This window comes from Sus scrofa, chromosome 5 (genome assembly GCF_000003025.6).
Source record: "Sus scrofa isolate TJ Tabasco breed Duroc chromosome 5, Sscrofa11.1, whole genome shotgun sequence".
Lineage (NCBI taxonomy): Eukaryota > Metazoa > Chordata > Mammalia > Artiodactyla > Suidae > Sus > Sus scrofa.
This window is the reverse complement of record NC_010447.5, coordinates 60,522,792-60,540,072: the sequence shown is the minus strand read 5'-3', so window position 1 is coordinate 60,540,072 and position 17,281 is coordinate 60,522,792. Positions and strand designations below refer to the sequence as shown.

General features: G+C 46.4%; 1 protein-coding gene across 2 annotated transcripts in view; it reads left to right on the top strand.

Moving 5' to 3' along the window:
* The window catches only part of ETV6 (ETS variant 6), a 253,263-nt gene extending 236,720 nt beyond the window's left edge, over nucleotides 1–16,543 (top strand). For both annotated transcript variants that reach the window (XM_005652587.3, XM_001924598.6), the window contains exons 6-8: nucleotides 5,866–6,008; nucleotides 8,157–8,257; nucleotides 12,498–16,543. In XM_005652587.3, coding sequence (XP_005652644.1) covers nucleotides 5,866–6,008; nucleotides 8,157–8,257; nucleotides 12,498–12,603 — 350 coding nt within the window. In that variant the 3' untranslated portion in view covers nucleotides 12,604–16,543. The remainder of the gene's footprint in view (nucleotides 1–5,865; nucleotides 6,009–8,156; nucleotides 8,258–12,497) is intronic.

Here is a 17,281-nt window from a genome sequence, read left to right as displayed (position 1 = left end):
CTTTTCTGTCACACGGCAGCCCCTGGATGCAAATTCCCAGGCTGCCCCCACATCTGAGCCAACAGGCTCTTCCTGGGCTCCAGCTGGGGCCTGCTCTCAGCTGGAAGGCATGAGTGCTGATCCCAGCCCTTCCCAGCTCCACACCTCCTGCAAGCCAGAGGTGGAAAGGGTTAGCCGTGTTTGCAGCCATGGTCCTTCTGCCCCAGTGAAGCCAGGGAGCTTGGATCGGTACCCTCCGCCTGGGCTTCTCCCTCTCCCAGCGTGCCGCCGCTGTGCACAGATGGCTTCTGTTTTCCTCCACCCCAGCCAAGCACAAGCAATTGCCCATGGTAAACCCATCACCTCTGTGTATGAACACAGGGTTGGCTGCACTGGATTTATCAGCTTTCTGCTTCTAGATAATGGCTGATCTAGCATTGAGGAGGACAAAAAAATAGAAAAAAACTAAGCTGCAGATAGGCCTCCTGCATGTTGTAAAACCTGTGCTTCTATAAGCAGGGTTTCTCAAGCTTGATGCTCTTGAGATTTGGGCAAGTAATTTTTCTCTTTTTTTTTCCCCCTTTTTAGGGCTCCACTGCTTGCATATGGAGGTTCCCAGGCTAGGGGTTGAATCGGAGCTGTAGCTGCCAGCCTACACCACAGCCACAGCAATGCCAGATCTGAGCCACGTCTTTGACCTACACCACAGCTCAAGGTCCTTAACCCACTGATTGAGGCCAGGGATCGAACCTGCATCCTCATGGATGCTAGTCAGGTTCTTAACCTACTGAGCCACAGCAGGAACTCCAAATAATTCTTTATGCAGAGGTGGGGGGACAGGTGGTTCTTTTGTGCATTGTCAGATTTTTAAAGGCATCCTGGTCTCTGCCCGCTACATGCGCATAGCATCCCCCACCCCAGCTGTAACAATGCAAATTGTCTCCAAACATTGTTCAGGACCCCCGAGGAAGCAAGGCTGCCTCTATTTTAGAACCATTGCTATAAAGCAGAGAAGCAACTTTCTGTTTTTCATGTTACTTACCTGTTTTGTTGCTGAACCCAAAATCAGTGTATTTGTTTCTCACAATAAATTTCAAGCAATGAAACAGGAACACTAGGCCTCTCCTTGTTGGTGATTATATCCACAGAACTCTGGTTTTACAGACCTTCATTTAAAATTCCATTTGGGCAGTTAAAACAACATAAAATTACTTTCTTAGACACTTTCCCAAAATTTAAATTAACCACTGTCATAAAACATTCCCTTGTCAATAACTTGACTTGCCCGCTCAGATTTTTTAAACATCAGTTTTGTCTAGCATGGTGTTTTTGTTTTTTTTTTTTCCATTAGAAACCATGTTGGTTATATGTGAAATGCCCATCTTTTTACAGTCTCTCCACAACAAGCTTGTACAGTGAGTCTCTGGTAAGAGACAGGCGTGGGAGGGAAAATATTTCTCCCTGACCACAGGAAAGGATTTTTCACAATGGCTTTTAACTGTGGAAATCCAGGGTACCTCACCCAGCAGGAAAGAGCGAGAACTCTCTTTCTGCAACTGGAAAATAGCCTTTTACTTGAGCGAAAGCCTTTCTTAAACTTCCTCTTATGTCCACATCATGGACATTTGTTTAAAATTCCCATATTCCCTGATAGAGAAAGACTTTTAGTTTAGGAGAAATTTATCTAAAATTAATTAAGACTTTGGGATATAAATTTTTTTTCATATGCATGTTGAAATGTTTTGTCATGGGATAAACTTTTGCGTAGAGAGTTTGGTGCATGTTACTCTTTAGTATTAAGCAGTTTTATTGATGATCAAAGAGTATTTTATCTGTGTAGACATGATGGATTTTGACAAAGCTGAGAAATTATTGGTGGGCCATGGCACCAACCTCCAGAGGATCTAGGGAACTTAAAAGGATCTGCCTTTTATTTAAATACATCTTAAAAACAATAAGTCATATGGCTTGAACTTCGATTGTTTAAAAAAAAAAAAGGAAAAAAGTTGTATGGTCAGAGAGTTATTTTTAGCATCTGGCATAATTTTTAACTAAAGAAACAAAAAAAATCAATAGCGTTATAAAAGCCAGTTATGCTCTGAATTTGAAACAACTGCTTTATGCCACAAAATTCCTGTCGCTACCTCCGTGAACTGAGTAATGCGGTACATCTTGAATGTCAACATATTTTTATTTCTCAGCTAATGTTAGCTTTGCTGGGTTAGATGTCATTTAAAATGATCAACTGGCAGCTTGTGTGGGGTTACTTTCCCATTTATGAAAGGGAAACGTTTGCAAGATACAAGGTCCTTGCACCTCATACGTAGAATCTGTTCTCTAGTAAACCCCTGACCTTCCTTCACCAACCAAACACAGCTCATTTTCGGTCAATGGTTTACAAAGGTCTCGGTTTGATGTCTCTAAAGAACCAGCAGGGTAGTCCCGCCAGCGCTGGTTAAGCCTTCCTTGGAGAAATGGTCTGGTTTGCATTTCGCCATTTTATGAGAAATAGAATGTATGAGGCAGTAAAAGAGAAGCAACAGAAAACAATAAAAGTGAAAATCCTTATGCAGATGAGGATAGAACATTCCCTTTGACATTTTAGCTCCAAGAAGTCCTAGAGGTGAGGGGACTGCCAATAGATTGCTTACCTTCACATGGGCAAAATCCTTCCTGCAGTCACCCATCCCAGTACTAAGCAGGCCCAACCCTGCTTCGCTTCCAAGATCAGGCAAGATCCAGTGCCTGCAGGGTGGTGTGGCCATCGTCCTTTGGCCATAGACCACGAGTTCTTTCTATGCAACTGCAGAAGACAACCAGATAGGTTTATTATAATTAGGCTTATTATTATACTATTAAAATGAATACACACTCTCAAGAATCACATCCCAAATCCAGATGAATCCAAAAGGTGTCATCAGGAGTTCCCGTTGTGGCTCAGCAATAACGAACCCATCTAATATCCATGAGGATGCAGGTTCAATCTCTGGCATCCCTCAGTGGGTTAAGAATCCAGCATTGCCATGAGCTGTGGTGTAGGTTGCAGACAAGGCTCAGATCCCGTGTTGCTGCAACTGTAGTGCAGATTCCACCCCTAGGCCTGGGAACTTCCATATGCTGAGGGTGTGGCCTTAAAAAGAAAAATAAAGGGGGAGGGGGTGTCATCGAGCATCTTGATGGTAAAAATGATTTGTAACCCTGTCAGGAAACATGGAGAAGTTATTCACAAAGTCATTCACAAACTGCCTTTGCTCCTCCTAGTTGGCTGGTAGTTTGTGTGATAAGATTTGCTTTTGTCAGATGGTTTCCACTTGGAAGAGACTGCGGGAAATTAAAATGTATCTGCCATTTGATGGCAAGGCAAAAAACTGGACAATTAAACTGCAACCCACTTCTCTATTTTCCATCTGTAATAAAAACGATGTAAGACAAGGAGGCAGCAGAGAGGGCGAAAGACACTGCCTACTTCACTGCTTTGCCTAGAGTCATCCTCTTAGAAGCGCCTTATAAATGAGCTCAGTGATTCTCAGTCTGCAGTAGTGTGGCAGACTTCTCAAGGTACTTGCAGATGCTGTGCCTTGTCCCCTCTGCTGTCTTTTGCTCTTCAGCACCCCCTCTGGTGATCAAGAGCACAGCAGCAGGCTGGGGTGGTTATGCAAAGGGCAGGCCAGCTCCTGCTTCTGTGAGAGTGGGATTCAAACTCCAGGAGGACCAATCATCGTTTGAAGGAGACCACCACCACTGGTCTTTTTCTGAAACACAAGAAATCACATCCCATTCATTTTTCAACACAGATAATCAGGGGGGGAAAGGATACAGTAAGGGATCCTAAAGATTTATGGTCATTTTAAATTTAAGGCTAATTCCTTCAAAGATTAAGAAAATGCCAGTCCTGTCCACCGTTCAGAGAGAAAGCTGGATTTCTCATAGGACACACTAAACAGGGTTAAACTGTGCTCTGGCAAGTCCTAAGATTTTATAGATATACACCTCTTACCTAGCTTCTCTGAGACTAGAAAGCGCATCGTGACGTGTGACGCCAGCATCGTCACCCATGAGCTATGCCCTTTGAGCAAATGGCCAAACCCTCTAAGCCCCAGCTTCCTCATCCATAAAATAATTATAGCCACAGCTCCGGCCTCACCAGGTGGCAGAAGGGTCAGATGCAGTTGTGCTGGTGGGACACAGCACAGTGCCTGCAAATAGCACCCAATCAATGCCGTCAGTGTTTTCATTCGTTTCTCACATCATCCCTTTACAATAACCCCATAAAGACTAAGTGTGGGAGTTCCTCTTTGCTAAAGGAGGAAACAGACCCTCAGGAAGATTTGAGAAACTTGCCCCAGGTGACCTGCCTCAATTCCCCTTGTAAACAGGCACCAAAGGAGAGGGTGTTTCCTTCTCTGGGAGGTGAATGCAGTGACGCTAAGACAGTCCGAGTAGGGACTACACATTCCCTGCCCAGGTCGGCCGGCCTCACCCAACATAAGGAAGTCAGCACATTGCGGTGCCAGAGCCCCAGCATTCAAATCCCAGTGACTTCGGGCATTAAGGATTAGAAAGGATGCAGCACGTAGAGTGAGGCGTAGAAAGAATGCTTGTGGAGTTCCTGTAGTGGCTCAGCGGTAACCTAACTCACATCCATGAGGTTGCAGGTTCCATCCCTGGCCTTGCTCAATGGGCTAAGGACGCAGCGTTGCCATGAGCTCTGAGGTAGGTCACAGATGCAGCTCGGATCCCACGTTGCTGTGGCTGTGGCGTAGGCCGGCAGCTGTAGTTCTCTTTTGACCCCTAGCCTGGGAACTTCCACATGCCACAGGTGCAGCCCTAAAAAAGAAAAAATAAAATGCTTGTAAAGTGCAGAATATGTACACAGGTGGTCAGCATTTAATCACTATGACCAGCCATGCTATCACTGTTGCTTCTGGTACCTATCAAAGCTCCCAGAAGCAACAGTGAACTGAACTCCTGGGATCCAGGCTGCATTAATTAGACCTAGAAAGTCCACACCCGTCTCCATCTTCTGTCCAGGTAATGCACATGCAAGCCACAGTCCATGATGACACGAATCCAGAAAGCACTAGAGAAGTCTGTGGCTTCTCTCTGAATTTTCCAACCCATGTGGCCCCAAGCCAAGCCTAGCACAGACCCTGGGCTATACTAAGAAAGATCTGTCGCCTGACCGAATAATCCAACCTCAAGGGGTTTTTTGCACCGGGTTCCTTTCTAACCTGAGTCCATTATAATAAAACAATTTTTTAAAACCTCCAAAGCAGCAATAATGAGAATATCTGCATTCTTCGTAAAAACCACGCTGGCCACGGTTCCCACAGTCATCGTCTCCAAACCACGTGGATTTTCTTGTCCCACATTTTTTCATGCATCAGACTTCTTTTTCTGCCATTTTCTAGCCGAACTCAATCGTCACATCTTTATCCATTCCGTACCACCCTCCAAAACCAAAGTCACCTTTAGCCCCACCGTTGACACCCTGCCACTCCCTTTGCAACACGGGGACACTCTCTACCAGCCTGTCTTCAGCCGCCTTTGCAGTTAGAGCTTGTTCTGTCTCTCACGTGGGCTCTGCTCAAGTTCAAGTCATTGGTCGTGACCATGGAGCTGTCACATCCTCTCTCCAGGTTGCTAAGTCCTCATCTGTTGGGGGCAGATGCTGGGCTTGGACAGTCTCAAAGTCCTCCACAGGTCAAGGTCACCATCGCACAGGCCTCTCTGCACCTTGGTCTCCTCACTGTAAAACGAGGAAGTTAGACAATCAAACCAAAGTAAGCAAATGCAGTCACTTGATTATTTTCCGATTTTTTTTTTGCTCATGGTACTTCAGCAAGACACCTTGTCAACGTGTTTTCTCGCCCTTTTCCTCTGTAGACTGTAGACTGCTTTGGGATTACGTCTATCAGTTGCTTTCTGACAGCCGGTACGAAAACTTCATCCGATGGGAGGACAAAGAATCCAAAATATTCCGGATAGTGGATCCCAATGGACTGGCTCGACTGTGGGGAAACCATAAGGTAAAAGGGCCGCAGATATGTGTCCTGTAAACAAGGGCCAAGTCCCGCCTTCATCCCTGGGTTGGAGGATAATTGTCTTCTGCTTCCTAAGTCTGGCAGTAATTAGCTAGTTTATTCTTCACTGGACAAACAATTAGACAGTTTGCAAAGGGAAGGAAATAATTAAAGATGCCCCTTTCCATTTGGCCCTTGTGCCAGGTGCCAGTTAACTCAGCACATCCCCGCCTGATAGGGCTCGTTAGGAGGAACCATCACTCCCTCCCGTGGCCTGGCCCTGCCGCCCACGCCAGCATTAAGAACTGGGTACCAGGGATGCCCTGCAGGACTCTGTGACCCACAGGGGCTTTGGAAGTATCGCTTCTGTTCTGCTCCGTTAGAAAGCCCTGTGGCTGCCAAAGCCCCATTCTACATGGAAAATACTTATCCTGACTTGAAAACATCTCCTTTAAAAGCAAACAGTGCAAGAAGTCTGACTGCCCCAGAATTTTCCACATAGAGGGGAGGGAATCAAATTTAAAGATATCGTTGGAGTTCCCGTTGTGGTTCAACAGGTTAAGAACCCATCTAGTAAGTGTCCATGAGGATGTGGGTTCAATCCCTGGCCTTGGTCAGTGGGTTAAGGATCCAGCATTGCCTCAAGGTGCAGCATAGGCTGTGGATGCGGCTCAAATCCAGCATTACTGTGGCTATGGCTGCAGCCTACGGCTCCAATTCGACCCCTAGCCTGGGAACTTCCATATGCCACAGGTGCAGCCCTAAAAAGACAACGTATATATATATAGTCTTTTGTAAGTTATGAAAACTGTGAATGTGTATAGGTATAAAGTGTAAAACAACCTAAACATCCACTGATGAACGAATGGGTCTAGAAACCATGCTATATCCATGCAATGGAATAGTATTCAGCCTTAAAAAAGGCGATTCTGCAGCATAGCGTCCTCAAGGTCCAGCCATGTCAAGTGAAATAAGCCAGTCACAGGAAGCAACTCTCCTGGGGAGAGGCAGAAAAGCAGCATTACTAATCAATCATTAAACAAGATGAGTTAAGTTCTAGAAATCCGATGTTCAACACTACCTATGGTTAACGCTGCTGTATTATGCACCTAAAAATTTGTTAAGACGGTAGATCTCATGTTCAGTGTTCTTACCACAATAAAATAAAATAGAGCAAAGTGGTCCCCTGCCAAAAAACATTTTTAATAGATAAATCTGTATTGCGACTTTTTTTTTTAAGTGAGGAGTTCCCTGGTGGCACAGTGGGTTAAGGACCTGGCATTGTCACTGCAGCAGCTCAGGTCACTGCTGTGGCCCAGGTTCAATCCCTGACCTGGGAACTTCCCCCTGCTGAGTAACCAAGACCCAAGCCTACCCACAGACAGATAGATGTGAGGCCAAGTTGGCCAGGCACCCTGAAGTCTCACCTCCAGATGGGGAGGGCACAGAGAGGGTACAGCCCAGCTCTGCCCTGGCTGCAGCCTCCATGGTCCGCAGCCCATGCTCTTGCCCCACTGAGGAGGACCTACCAGAGGCTATGACCAAATATGGCCAGGTCCCACTGACACGCTCCATCGCGTGAGTCACTGAGAAAAATCGCTCTGCAACAACTCCCACAGTGTGCCCTGGCCCCGGGGCCTGGAGCCACTGGATTCTTGCTTCCACAACAGAAATTTAAACCAAAAAAAAAAATCTCTTCCTTAAAAATGACAAGCCAGAAACACAAGTTGGACAAAGGTCATGTTTAAAAAAAGGAAAAAAAAAAAGAAATTCTCTGCAGGTCAGAAGGTGAAGGATGCCCCCCAGAATGGGGAGGGAGGGGTGGTCTGCAGGAAATTCCTCAGGCACAGCAGAGCGCAGTCCTGGGAGAGGAAGTCCAGAGGCCACCGTGGGTGTGCTTTGTTAGCGGGAGCTCCAGCCTCCTGACCAAGGCTGAGTCACCTCGGGAGAAACCTGGGCCTTGGCGTCGGTGAAAACGCAGCACAGTGGGCCTGGAAGGGAGCAGGTTAGCAGGGAGCTTTCCCCACTGGCAGGGCCCCAGGAGCAGCTGAAGAGCTGCATTTTAATAGCTCCTCCAGCACCTTTTCTGAGGTTCATTTCATTGTGTCTTTGTGCTTTTTTTTTTCTCTCTCTCTTCCTCCTTTGAACAAACAGAACAGAACAAACATGACCTATGAGAAAATGTCCAGAGCCCTGCGCCACTACTACAAACTAAACATTATCAGGAAGGAGCCAGGACAAAGGCTTTTGTTCAGGTAGCACTTCCTTTTTCTGCTTTCCTTCTTTGGGGAGGATATTGTTTTCTTCAAATAAGAGGGAGGAGGGAGATGGTTCAGATTGCTACCTGCCTATCTGATCCTCAGCACCATTGCTGCTACACACTGGATACCAGATGCTGGTTTGTTACACTGAAAAAAAAAAAATTAACTTATATCCATCCCAAAGACAAAACTACGAATAAACACACCTTTAAAATAAAGCAATGCTCAGATTGTATTATCTGGCCTTTATATCCACTGTTAAAGGGAACAATCAGTAACGAACAGCAAAGCAAGGACCCAACTCCCTTGAGACTTGGAAAATGAAAGCGAGGCAGGAGCATTATTATTATATTATTATCATGCTTCCCTGACACTGTAGGCTGATGTCTAGACTGCATGATTGACTCCTAGATGAATTCAACAATCTCTACCTCTGGTCCGCTCTCCTGCCTCCTGCATTCATGATACACACTGCCAGCTGCCCTGCACCGCCAGGGACTTGAGACAGACCTGGGCATATATGTATATTGCTTTAACATTTGCTTTTTTAACACATACATGCCCAGGTCGGTCTCAAGTCTACTGCCCTTTACGAGGCAGTTCAAAAGTCTGAAAGCTATTGCATTAGACGCTCCTCTTTCCAAAATCCCGCACAGCTAATGAGTTCCGACAGGTTAACCTACCTCATAGATTGTGATTCCAAGTTCTGTGCCAGAGAGGAGAAACAATAAAAGAGGAAGGAGAAGGGAGCTAAAGGACCAATCAGAAGAGGGGGACGTAGCCCTCTGACCCTGGTGTGATTGACGTGGTGAGACCACATGAAGCTCGGGAGAAGGTGGGGTCACAAGCACAACCATAGGTTCTGGGTGTTGGCAGGTGGGACAGAAGAGAGTCACGGAGGGGGCTAGAGATGTGGGTTTGGGTAGAAGATGACAGGATGACACTGAGGAGCTTACTGGGCTAAGTGCAGTGAACCTGGGCTTTAGCACTGCGAAGGCATGATAACTTAGGAGCAGTAAGAACAGTCGAAAAAAGGCTTGTCAAGAAGTTCCCATCAAACAAGGCTTGTCAAGGAGTTCCCATCGTGGCACAGTGGAAACAAATCCCACTAGGAACCATGAGGTTGTGGGTTTGATCCCTGGCCTCGCTCAGTGGGTTAAGGATCCGGCGTTGCCCTGAGCTGTGGTGTAGGTAGCAGACATGGCTCGGATCCCGCATTGCTGCAGCTCTGATTAGACCCATAGCCTGGGAACCTCCATATGCCACAGGGGCAGCCTTAAGAAGACAGAAGACAAAAGACAAAGGAAAAAAAAAAAAAAGGCTTGTCAAGAGATGGAAAGAGAATGAAGTGAAATTTGAAAAGGACCCACCTTTCTCTGGCTTTGTTGCTGCCTTCCCTTCATCCCTCACCCTATAACCTTAGTCCTTGGCTCCTCTTCTTTCGCTGTATACTTTTTTCCTGGGTGACCTGATCCCATTACACAGCTTCAGCTGTCACCTCCATGGTTGGGCTCTCGAATCTCTACATGCAGCTCTGACATCTCACTGAAATTCCAAATCTTCATTTCCAAGAGCTTCTTCTAGGCCACATCCACTTAGATATCACATTAGTGTCTCGGCCATGAAATGTTCAAGACAGGCCTTCTTTTCCCAACTGGAAATCTACCCACCCCCAGAATTCTTGTTACATCACCAAAAGCATCACCATTGTTTTCAGCAACCAGCCTTGATGCAGGAGTTATCTTTGACTCTTCCCACATCCAAGTCATCCTTGTGCCAGATGATTATCCATTGGCTCTTTAGGACCCTTCCCACTCCAGCCTATGTTGCAGGGGCTAGAAGCCTGGGTACCACATTTCCCAAGATTTCTTACCAGTAGCTTCCAGGTTGGAATCTACCAATGGCAGACACTCTTGTGAGACTTGGAAAATGAAAGCAAGGCAGGAGCATTATTATTATACTATTATCTTGCCTCCCTGACACTGTAGGCTGATGTCTAGACTGCATGATTGACTCCTAGATGAATTCAACAATCTCGACCTCTGGTCTACTCTCCTGCCTCCTGCATTCATGATACACACTGCCAGCTGCCCTGTACCACCAGTCCCTATGCCAGACATGCATATTGCTTTAACATTTGCTTTTTTAACACATACATGCCCAGGTCTATCTCAAGTCTACTGCCCTTTACAAGGCCTTCTTCAGCTGCTCAAACACACTCAGTTATCTTCGTCCAGCATTTCTTGGCTTCCCCTGGCCCTAAACCACATCATGACTTACACTTTAATAGTTTTACATGTGAAGTCCTTCCCACAAGGAGGTCATAAGCTCCTAGAAGGTAGAAGATTATATTTTATCTAATTCTGTTTTATACCTTATGGAGACTTTTGATAAATGTTTCTGGACAGACCCGGTGTGGAATATCAGAAGCTTAATATGGAAAAACAGAAGTGGTCAAAAGCAGATAGGGCTGGTTTAGAGGGTCACATATAGCACATCTGCAGCCTTGGCCTCGAGGGGATTGTTAGTGACTTCAGATGTTGAGGGAGAAGTTTCGGCTATAGGATAAAAGTGGAGGACAGGCTACAGATGCTACAGATCATACTGCTTGAAAAGGTCAGCAATAATGGTCAGAAAAGACAAATAGTCATAGGTAAAAAGCTTCCTAGGCTTCCAATAGTGATTTTCAACAGGTAAAAGGAAAGAATAGTACTTTTGGTGAGGAGAGATGAGTCATTTTTGAGGAAATGCATGTTGGAAGCCAGACTTGCTCCCAAATGAAGGCTCCTGGCTTTAAAAACCCAGTGTGTAATCAAGTCAAGTGTTCAATCATAGGAACCCTTGACAAGATCTGCAGGTGTCAAGGAGAGATTTCAGAATGGCCAGGTGCTGTCAGCCCATTGATGATGAGACAGAGCTCAGAGAATGAGAAGGGCTCAGAGTGAAAGGAATCAAGAGGGTTCTGAATAAGGGCAAAGTAAAAGGTTTGGAGGATGGCGGGAGATGAGGCTTATATAAGAAAAAAGATGACTGGCCAGACTGGAGTGGAGGGTTTGCACTGGTCAAGAGTGAAAAATAGGAGTTCCCGTTGTGGCGCAGTGGTTAACGAATCCGACTAGGAACCATGAGGTTGCGGGTTCGATCTCTGCCCTTGCTCAGTGGGTTGACGATCCGGTGTTGCCGTGAGCTGTGGTGTAGGTTGCAGACGTGGCTCGGATCCCGAGTTGCTGTGGCTCTCGCATAGGCTGGCAGCTACATCTCCGATTAGACCCCTAGCCTGGGAAACTCCATATGCCACGGGAGCGGCCCAAGAAATAGTAAAAAGACAAAAAAAAAAAAGTGAAAAACAAGCGTTTCCTGGGTTGACAGAACAGAGGACCCCGATGGGCAGGCCAGAGAGGGGATCCTAGACTTGATAAGTGATCATCATAGGCTTTTGAACCTGGAGTGATGAGAGAAAAGCCATGTTTTACAAGAGGTCATCTGGTGCACGGCAGAGTATATGGGAAGGGAATTGCATGCAGGCTGTGGAAAGGGCCTTTGCATCATAAGGGCAGACAGTGCACCAGGCTAGCTTCCAGAACACCATGGGAACCACGGTCAAAACCTAGCACTGATGTTATTTCCGAAAGCACCCAATGAACAAGAAGTTGAGGCTTGGTGTATGCACCTGGCTGCAAAGGAAGACACACAAAGGGGATGAATGGCTAGATTTGGAAGTGGATCAGTGATAACATTGAAAAAGATTCTTTCATTTGACCTTTCTAATTTCCAAAAGCTCCACTATCTTGCCGTATTACCCGAAATTTCCATTCAGTGTTTAATTGTATCCTTTGAGCTAAAGCCAACTTTTGAATGCCATTCCTTGGGCTCACAGTCTGGGATGGAAATGGATATACTGCCCTCATGGGTCTTTATAAAATCTAACCCTTTGAAAATTGGAAACACAGATAAGTGAGCCATCCCAGCGTCCCCTCATGTTCATGTGGGAATCCACTACATGACTCCACCTTCCGCACAGTCATCCTAGACTTTTTATAGTTATTTTTTGCCATTTTTTCAGGAAGTCAGAGGAAGGGGTATCTTTTTCTATTTTGTGCTAAGTTAGCATTAATGATCAGGGTCAGTAGCTTTCCAGCTACTGTGCGAAGGCACCAGGGCCTCTCTTTTGAGAGTTCAAGGTGAAGACAACTTTAGGATACTGTAATCTCTCACTCCATTTTCTCTTCCAAAGGTTTATGAAAACCCCGGATGAAATCATGAGTGGCCGAACAGACCGTCTGGAGCACCTTGAGTCCCAGGAGCTGGATGAACAAATATACCAAGAAGATGAGTGTTGAAGGAACCAAGTCCCCGTCTCAGCAGGCGGGCAGGCCGAGGGCGCCCTGCCTGCCAGGATGGCTGGGGCATGATGGAGCAGAAGAAAAGAGACCCAGCCGTGGCAGTGACACTTAGGGACTCCGGAGCACCTTAGACAAACCACTCAGCAAAGGCGGTGCTGAAATTCTGGCCGAGGGCACCAGCCTGGGACTCATGTTCATGGTTCCTTCTCCTTTGGAATCTCCTCCGTCTGTAATTCCTCCCCTCCACCTCTGCCTATTGTTAGTTTCATGGTGTTTTTGTTTTTGTTTTTTAAGATCATGCAGTTTGACTTTTCATCATTCATATAGGGGAAGACATCCGAGGTTGTTTTCCTATGGAAATATATATCTATTATATATATATTTTTTGCAGATCTCACAAAGTGCAGAAACCCAACTGGTCAGGAGAGAGAACACTTGCAAAAGTGTTCAGGTTGCTCTTGATCCTACCATGTGGATCAGGTTTGTTCCTGTGGCTGTTGGGTCTTGGCTGGAAAAAAAAAGAAAAAAAAATGCTTTTAAAAAAGATAAAGTGAAAAGGAGAGCTCTCTTCTTCCCCCTCTGGTTCCCTTTCCCTCCCGGCCTCCCCCCGCCACCCCCACCCTCCCTCACCGCCTGCTGTTGAACTTCAGATGCCTTTCAGCAGAGTTCAGCCTCTTGGAGAGTCTTGGGAATAGCTGGTACCTAAACGGAAATCAGTGGCCTGGGTACTTCAGAGCCAGCACCACGACATCAAACCCACATCCCAGCATTTGGCTGCCCATCGGAGGGAAGCCAAAAACATCACAGATGCTGCCGCCCTCCGGAAAGATAAATGCTAGTCCAGCAGGCCGCCCCTGACATGGCTGTGAGAACTGCGAGGCTTGGAGGTTCCATGGAGCGTAAGATAAGCCTGGAAGGCTGTCCAGGCCATTTGGAAGCCCCAGCATTTGGGGATTCATTTGTAAGTCCTGCAAAGTGGAAAACACACTGCTGGTCCAGACACTTAGGTGAAAAATCTTCTGCAGTGGGAAGCTGTCATATTCCAGAGCAGGTTACAGTTATGGAAGCTCATTTCTGCTCCATTGCAGAGACCATCTTGCAGTCAGTTTCATGCCCTTGCCTGATTTTATTTTCCAATTCTTAGGCTTTTTTTTTTTTTTTTCTTTTAAGTTTCCTGGTCCCCGCAGGACATGGGGCACTGGAGAGGGAGGCTCCTGGCATGTGCAGTCTCAGTCGCTACCAGTGTTTGCCAAGCCTGGGCAGACAGGAAATTCCTCAGATACATGATTTTTTTTTTCCCTCTTTCCTTCCTTCATAGTTGTGTTTCAGAATGGACCCGTGTGTGGCTCTTTTTCACCTTAAAATAAGGTCAATGGTATAAAATGAGGAAGATGGCACCTCTTTGTGCTTTGGACCATAACATCTTTTTAGAAAGCTGTTGTAGATTTTTTTTTTTCCCTTTTCCAGCCATTTAAATTAACTCCTCTAGCACAGGCTCAGAATCCAATAGTGAGAGTACAGTCTTTTTTCCTCAAAAAGATTAGACCTGCCTCACAAAGCACTCACCCCCTCCTTGTTTCTCTCTGCTTCCTCTGTTCAGTTGGGTGAGCATCTCATGGTCCCCCAGGGTACACATGTTGGGCTGTCAGCAGCTCTTCCAGAGAAAGCCACCAGACCCCAAGGCATGGCCTCAAGCCATTTCTGATAGAGTCAGCCAGGCAGGGGTAGCAGGCATGTGGGCAGGAGGAGTTCTCCCCCACCCCACCCACACCTTCCACACTGACAAGGACACGAGCCTGAAGGGAGGGAGGACAAACAGATAGATTTGATTATCGGTCATGGACACTGGAAACATTCCTGCCTTTCATCAGACCACAGATAGACACACAGAGGTGGCCAGCCCCCTCCCGGTGTGAACACACTCCCTCCACGTTACCTTCCAGAAGGATGGGCTTGCTGCAGTGAGGTCAGGGACCTTCTGTGTGAGGCTAGAGGGTCCCCTGAGGAAGGGTTTGGGCTCAGCCTCCCTGAATGGGGGTGAAGTTCAGCTGGATCCCAGTGTGCTCCTCTCAAGAGCGTTCAACAGCACACACTGACTCTGTTCTGGCCTCTAAGAGGACGGATGTTGGCTCTCAGATGGAGAGGTGAAGCCAGATACCTGGTGTGCTGTGAAAATCATTGAGTTTGAGAGCTGGAGTAAAAGGGCAGATCGTTACTGGGCTCTTATGTGACATGAAATCAGAGACCCAGGCTGGATGTTGCTCTTCCCTAACATGAGAGCATCCCATTCCGTTCACCCAGGTGTAAGGACTCAGGCTCTTATTGTCCAAAGAATCTTACAGTTGAATGATGAAGGGGAAATTCCCCTTGGCCCCAGGATTTCTGTATTTAAAGTGCTATCCTATAAGAATCTGTAAGACATAGGATGGCACCTTCAGCCCCTTGAAGCAGACATAGAAGATGCTAATTCTGCCAGCATCTTGATTGCCCATCAGGTATTACCAGTTACTGGTTTTCCATCAGTTCCCTTAATGGCAAAAGTTCTCATTGGTTCTTTGAGAGAATACACTGGGCCATGCCGTCACCAGGGAGACAGTGTTTATACCCTGCAGACCTGAAAGATCCCAGGTTCAACTTAGCCATCTTTGATGGAGCACCTGCCAGACCACCCTGAGGGATTCAGAAGAATTGGGTGCAATTCTCACCCTCCTAGGGTTTATCTTCTATCTGAGGAGTCTTATCTAGCATGAAATTTCTCCCTTCAACACCAAGAACTAGGGGTTGTAACAATTTCACTTGGGACCAGATTAAAAGTACATCCACGATCTGAATAGTGGGCTTTCCCCTGCTGCCCTCATGGGAGTTCTTGGCTTGCAGAATCAGCAATTGGGAAAGGAAAAGGCAGAAGGGCACTGCAGTGGGGCAGAGTTGCCTCCAGCTGCGTCCGGGGTGGACACTCTCACTTGAATCTTAAATTCTCTAGCACCTTCTTTTCCTTGCACCTCAAGGTAGCCAGGGTGCCTCCCCTCCATCAGAAGAAAGCAGTAGCGATTGGCTGGACTGGCTATGTGGAAGTAACGCTATGTCTAAGATCTCTCTGTCCCAAAGCAACTTTGTCTTGCCCAAGGTAGCATCACCAGTGTTCCAAGTCCTCTGTGGGGTAGGGGTGTCCCCAAAGGAAAAGAGGAGTAACAACTGATGGATTTTCTCCTTTTAACAGTATGTTTGGGACCCTCTGGTCTGCTGTCCTCTTACATTGACACCTTGTCCAGATAAGAATGTAGATTTCACAGATGCTTACGTGGCTCTGACAGCATGTACCTAGATGCCTAAGTAACCATCTCTACCTTTCACTGCCTAGGCTCCAACTCTAAACACATTTTTGAAACATTAACTCCCTTTTGCAGAAGGGAAAGCTGAGTATCAGAGAGGTCATGGGACTTGCTCTGGGAGCAGATAGCATGCCTGGGACAGAATTAGGATGGGGATCCAGCCTGGCCATACCCCCATTTGACTCACTCCCACCCAAGAAGCTGAAGACAAAACGATTTGGGGAAATACACACAGAACAAAGGGCAGTTTCTTTGCCCAAGCATTCGGTGCTAGTTAGTTTTCACTCAGCCTGTTCCTCTCCTAAGCAGTAATGAAGGAGCATGGGTTGGGGGGAAGGGGGCGGTGACAATAGTCCATGCCTGCCTAAAAACCACCGAAGACTAACCTGATACTCTTTTGGCCCCATCTGCATCAACACTAAACAACTGCAAACTCCTTGAATCTTTCACACATGCAAAGTGAACATTCTTGAAGATTTCTCTTTGTGACTGCAACCACCTGCAAACCAGAATGAATCTAGATTTTTTTTTTTAATTTCTAATCTCTCGTTGTTTATGAGGTGTGGGGTTTATAAGGGACTGAATCAAATGAATGTAACAAAAAAGAAAAACAAACAAAAAAAATGCCTTTTCTCAGGGCCAGTGAGTTGCAAATAATTTTTAAAGAAAAGCCTATAATTGCATCATCTCAATAAATTTTTTTATAAAAAAAAAAAGTCCAATTCTCTGTTTTTAATAATATGAAGTGGAGTCAGACAGGCAAGGTGGTCCAATGAGGTAAATCCTGCCTGCACTTAATTATGGTGTAAAGTGCAGTCATGGGTTTTCACTGGCAGGAAGCCTCTGTCATGGAGCAGTCTGCAGGCCATCTTGACTCAAGCATCACCAGAAAGATCAGAGCAAACAGTTCAAACCTGAGCCACAGGTGGAGAAATATGCCAGAAGGAATCCCAGTCCGAGATGCTTGCGTTCCATGCTGTACCAGATTTACCAGTTTGCTGAGGACAGATATGACTCCAAGAGTTAACAGACCCTAGGTCCTGCCACATTAGAACTAAATTCTATGTATATCATGGATGCACCTGTGTGGATGATGAGGGCATGAAGGTGGGTCGAGCCTGTGACCACATCCAGGGCTAAAATGCCCTGCAGTTTCATCCGTCACACAGCTCAGAGCTGCCCCGGAGCACGGAATGTCTCAGCCACACCAACCACAGGAGCCACCTGGCCATACCATCTATGGAGTCGACCAGAACTATCTACCTACCATCAGCGGTGGGTAGAAACTAAGAGAAGAATGGGGAAAATGCAGCAATTTACATTGCTTGTGAGCAATTCCAGTG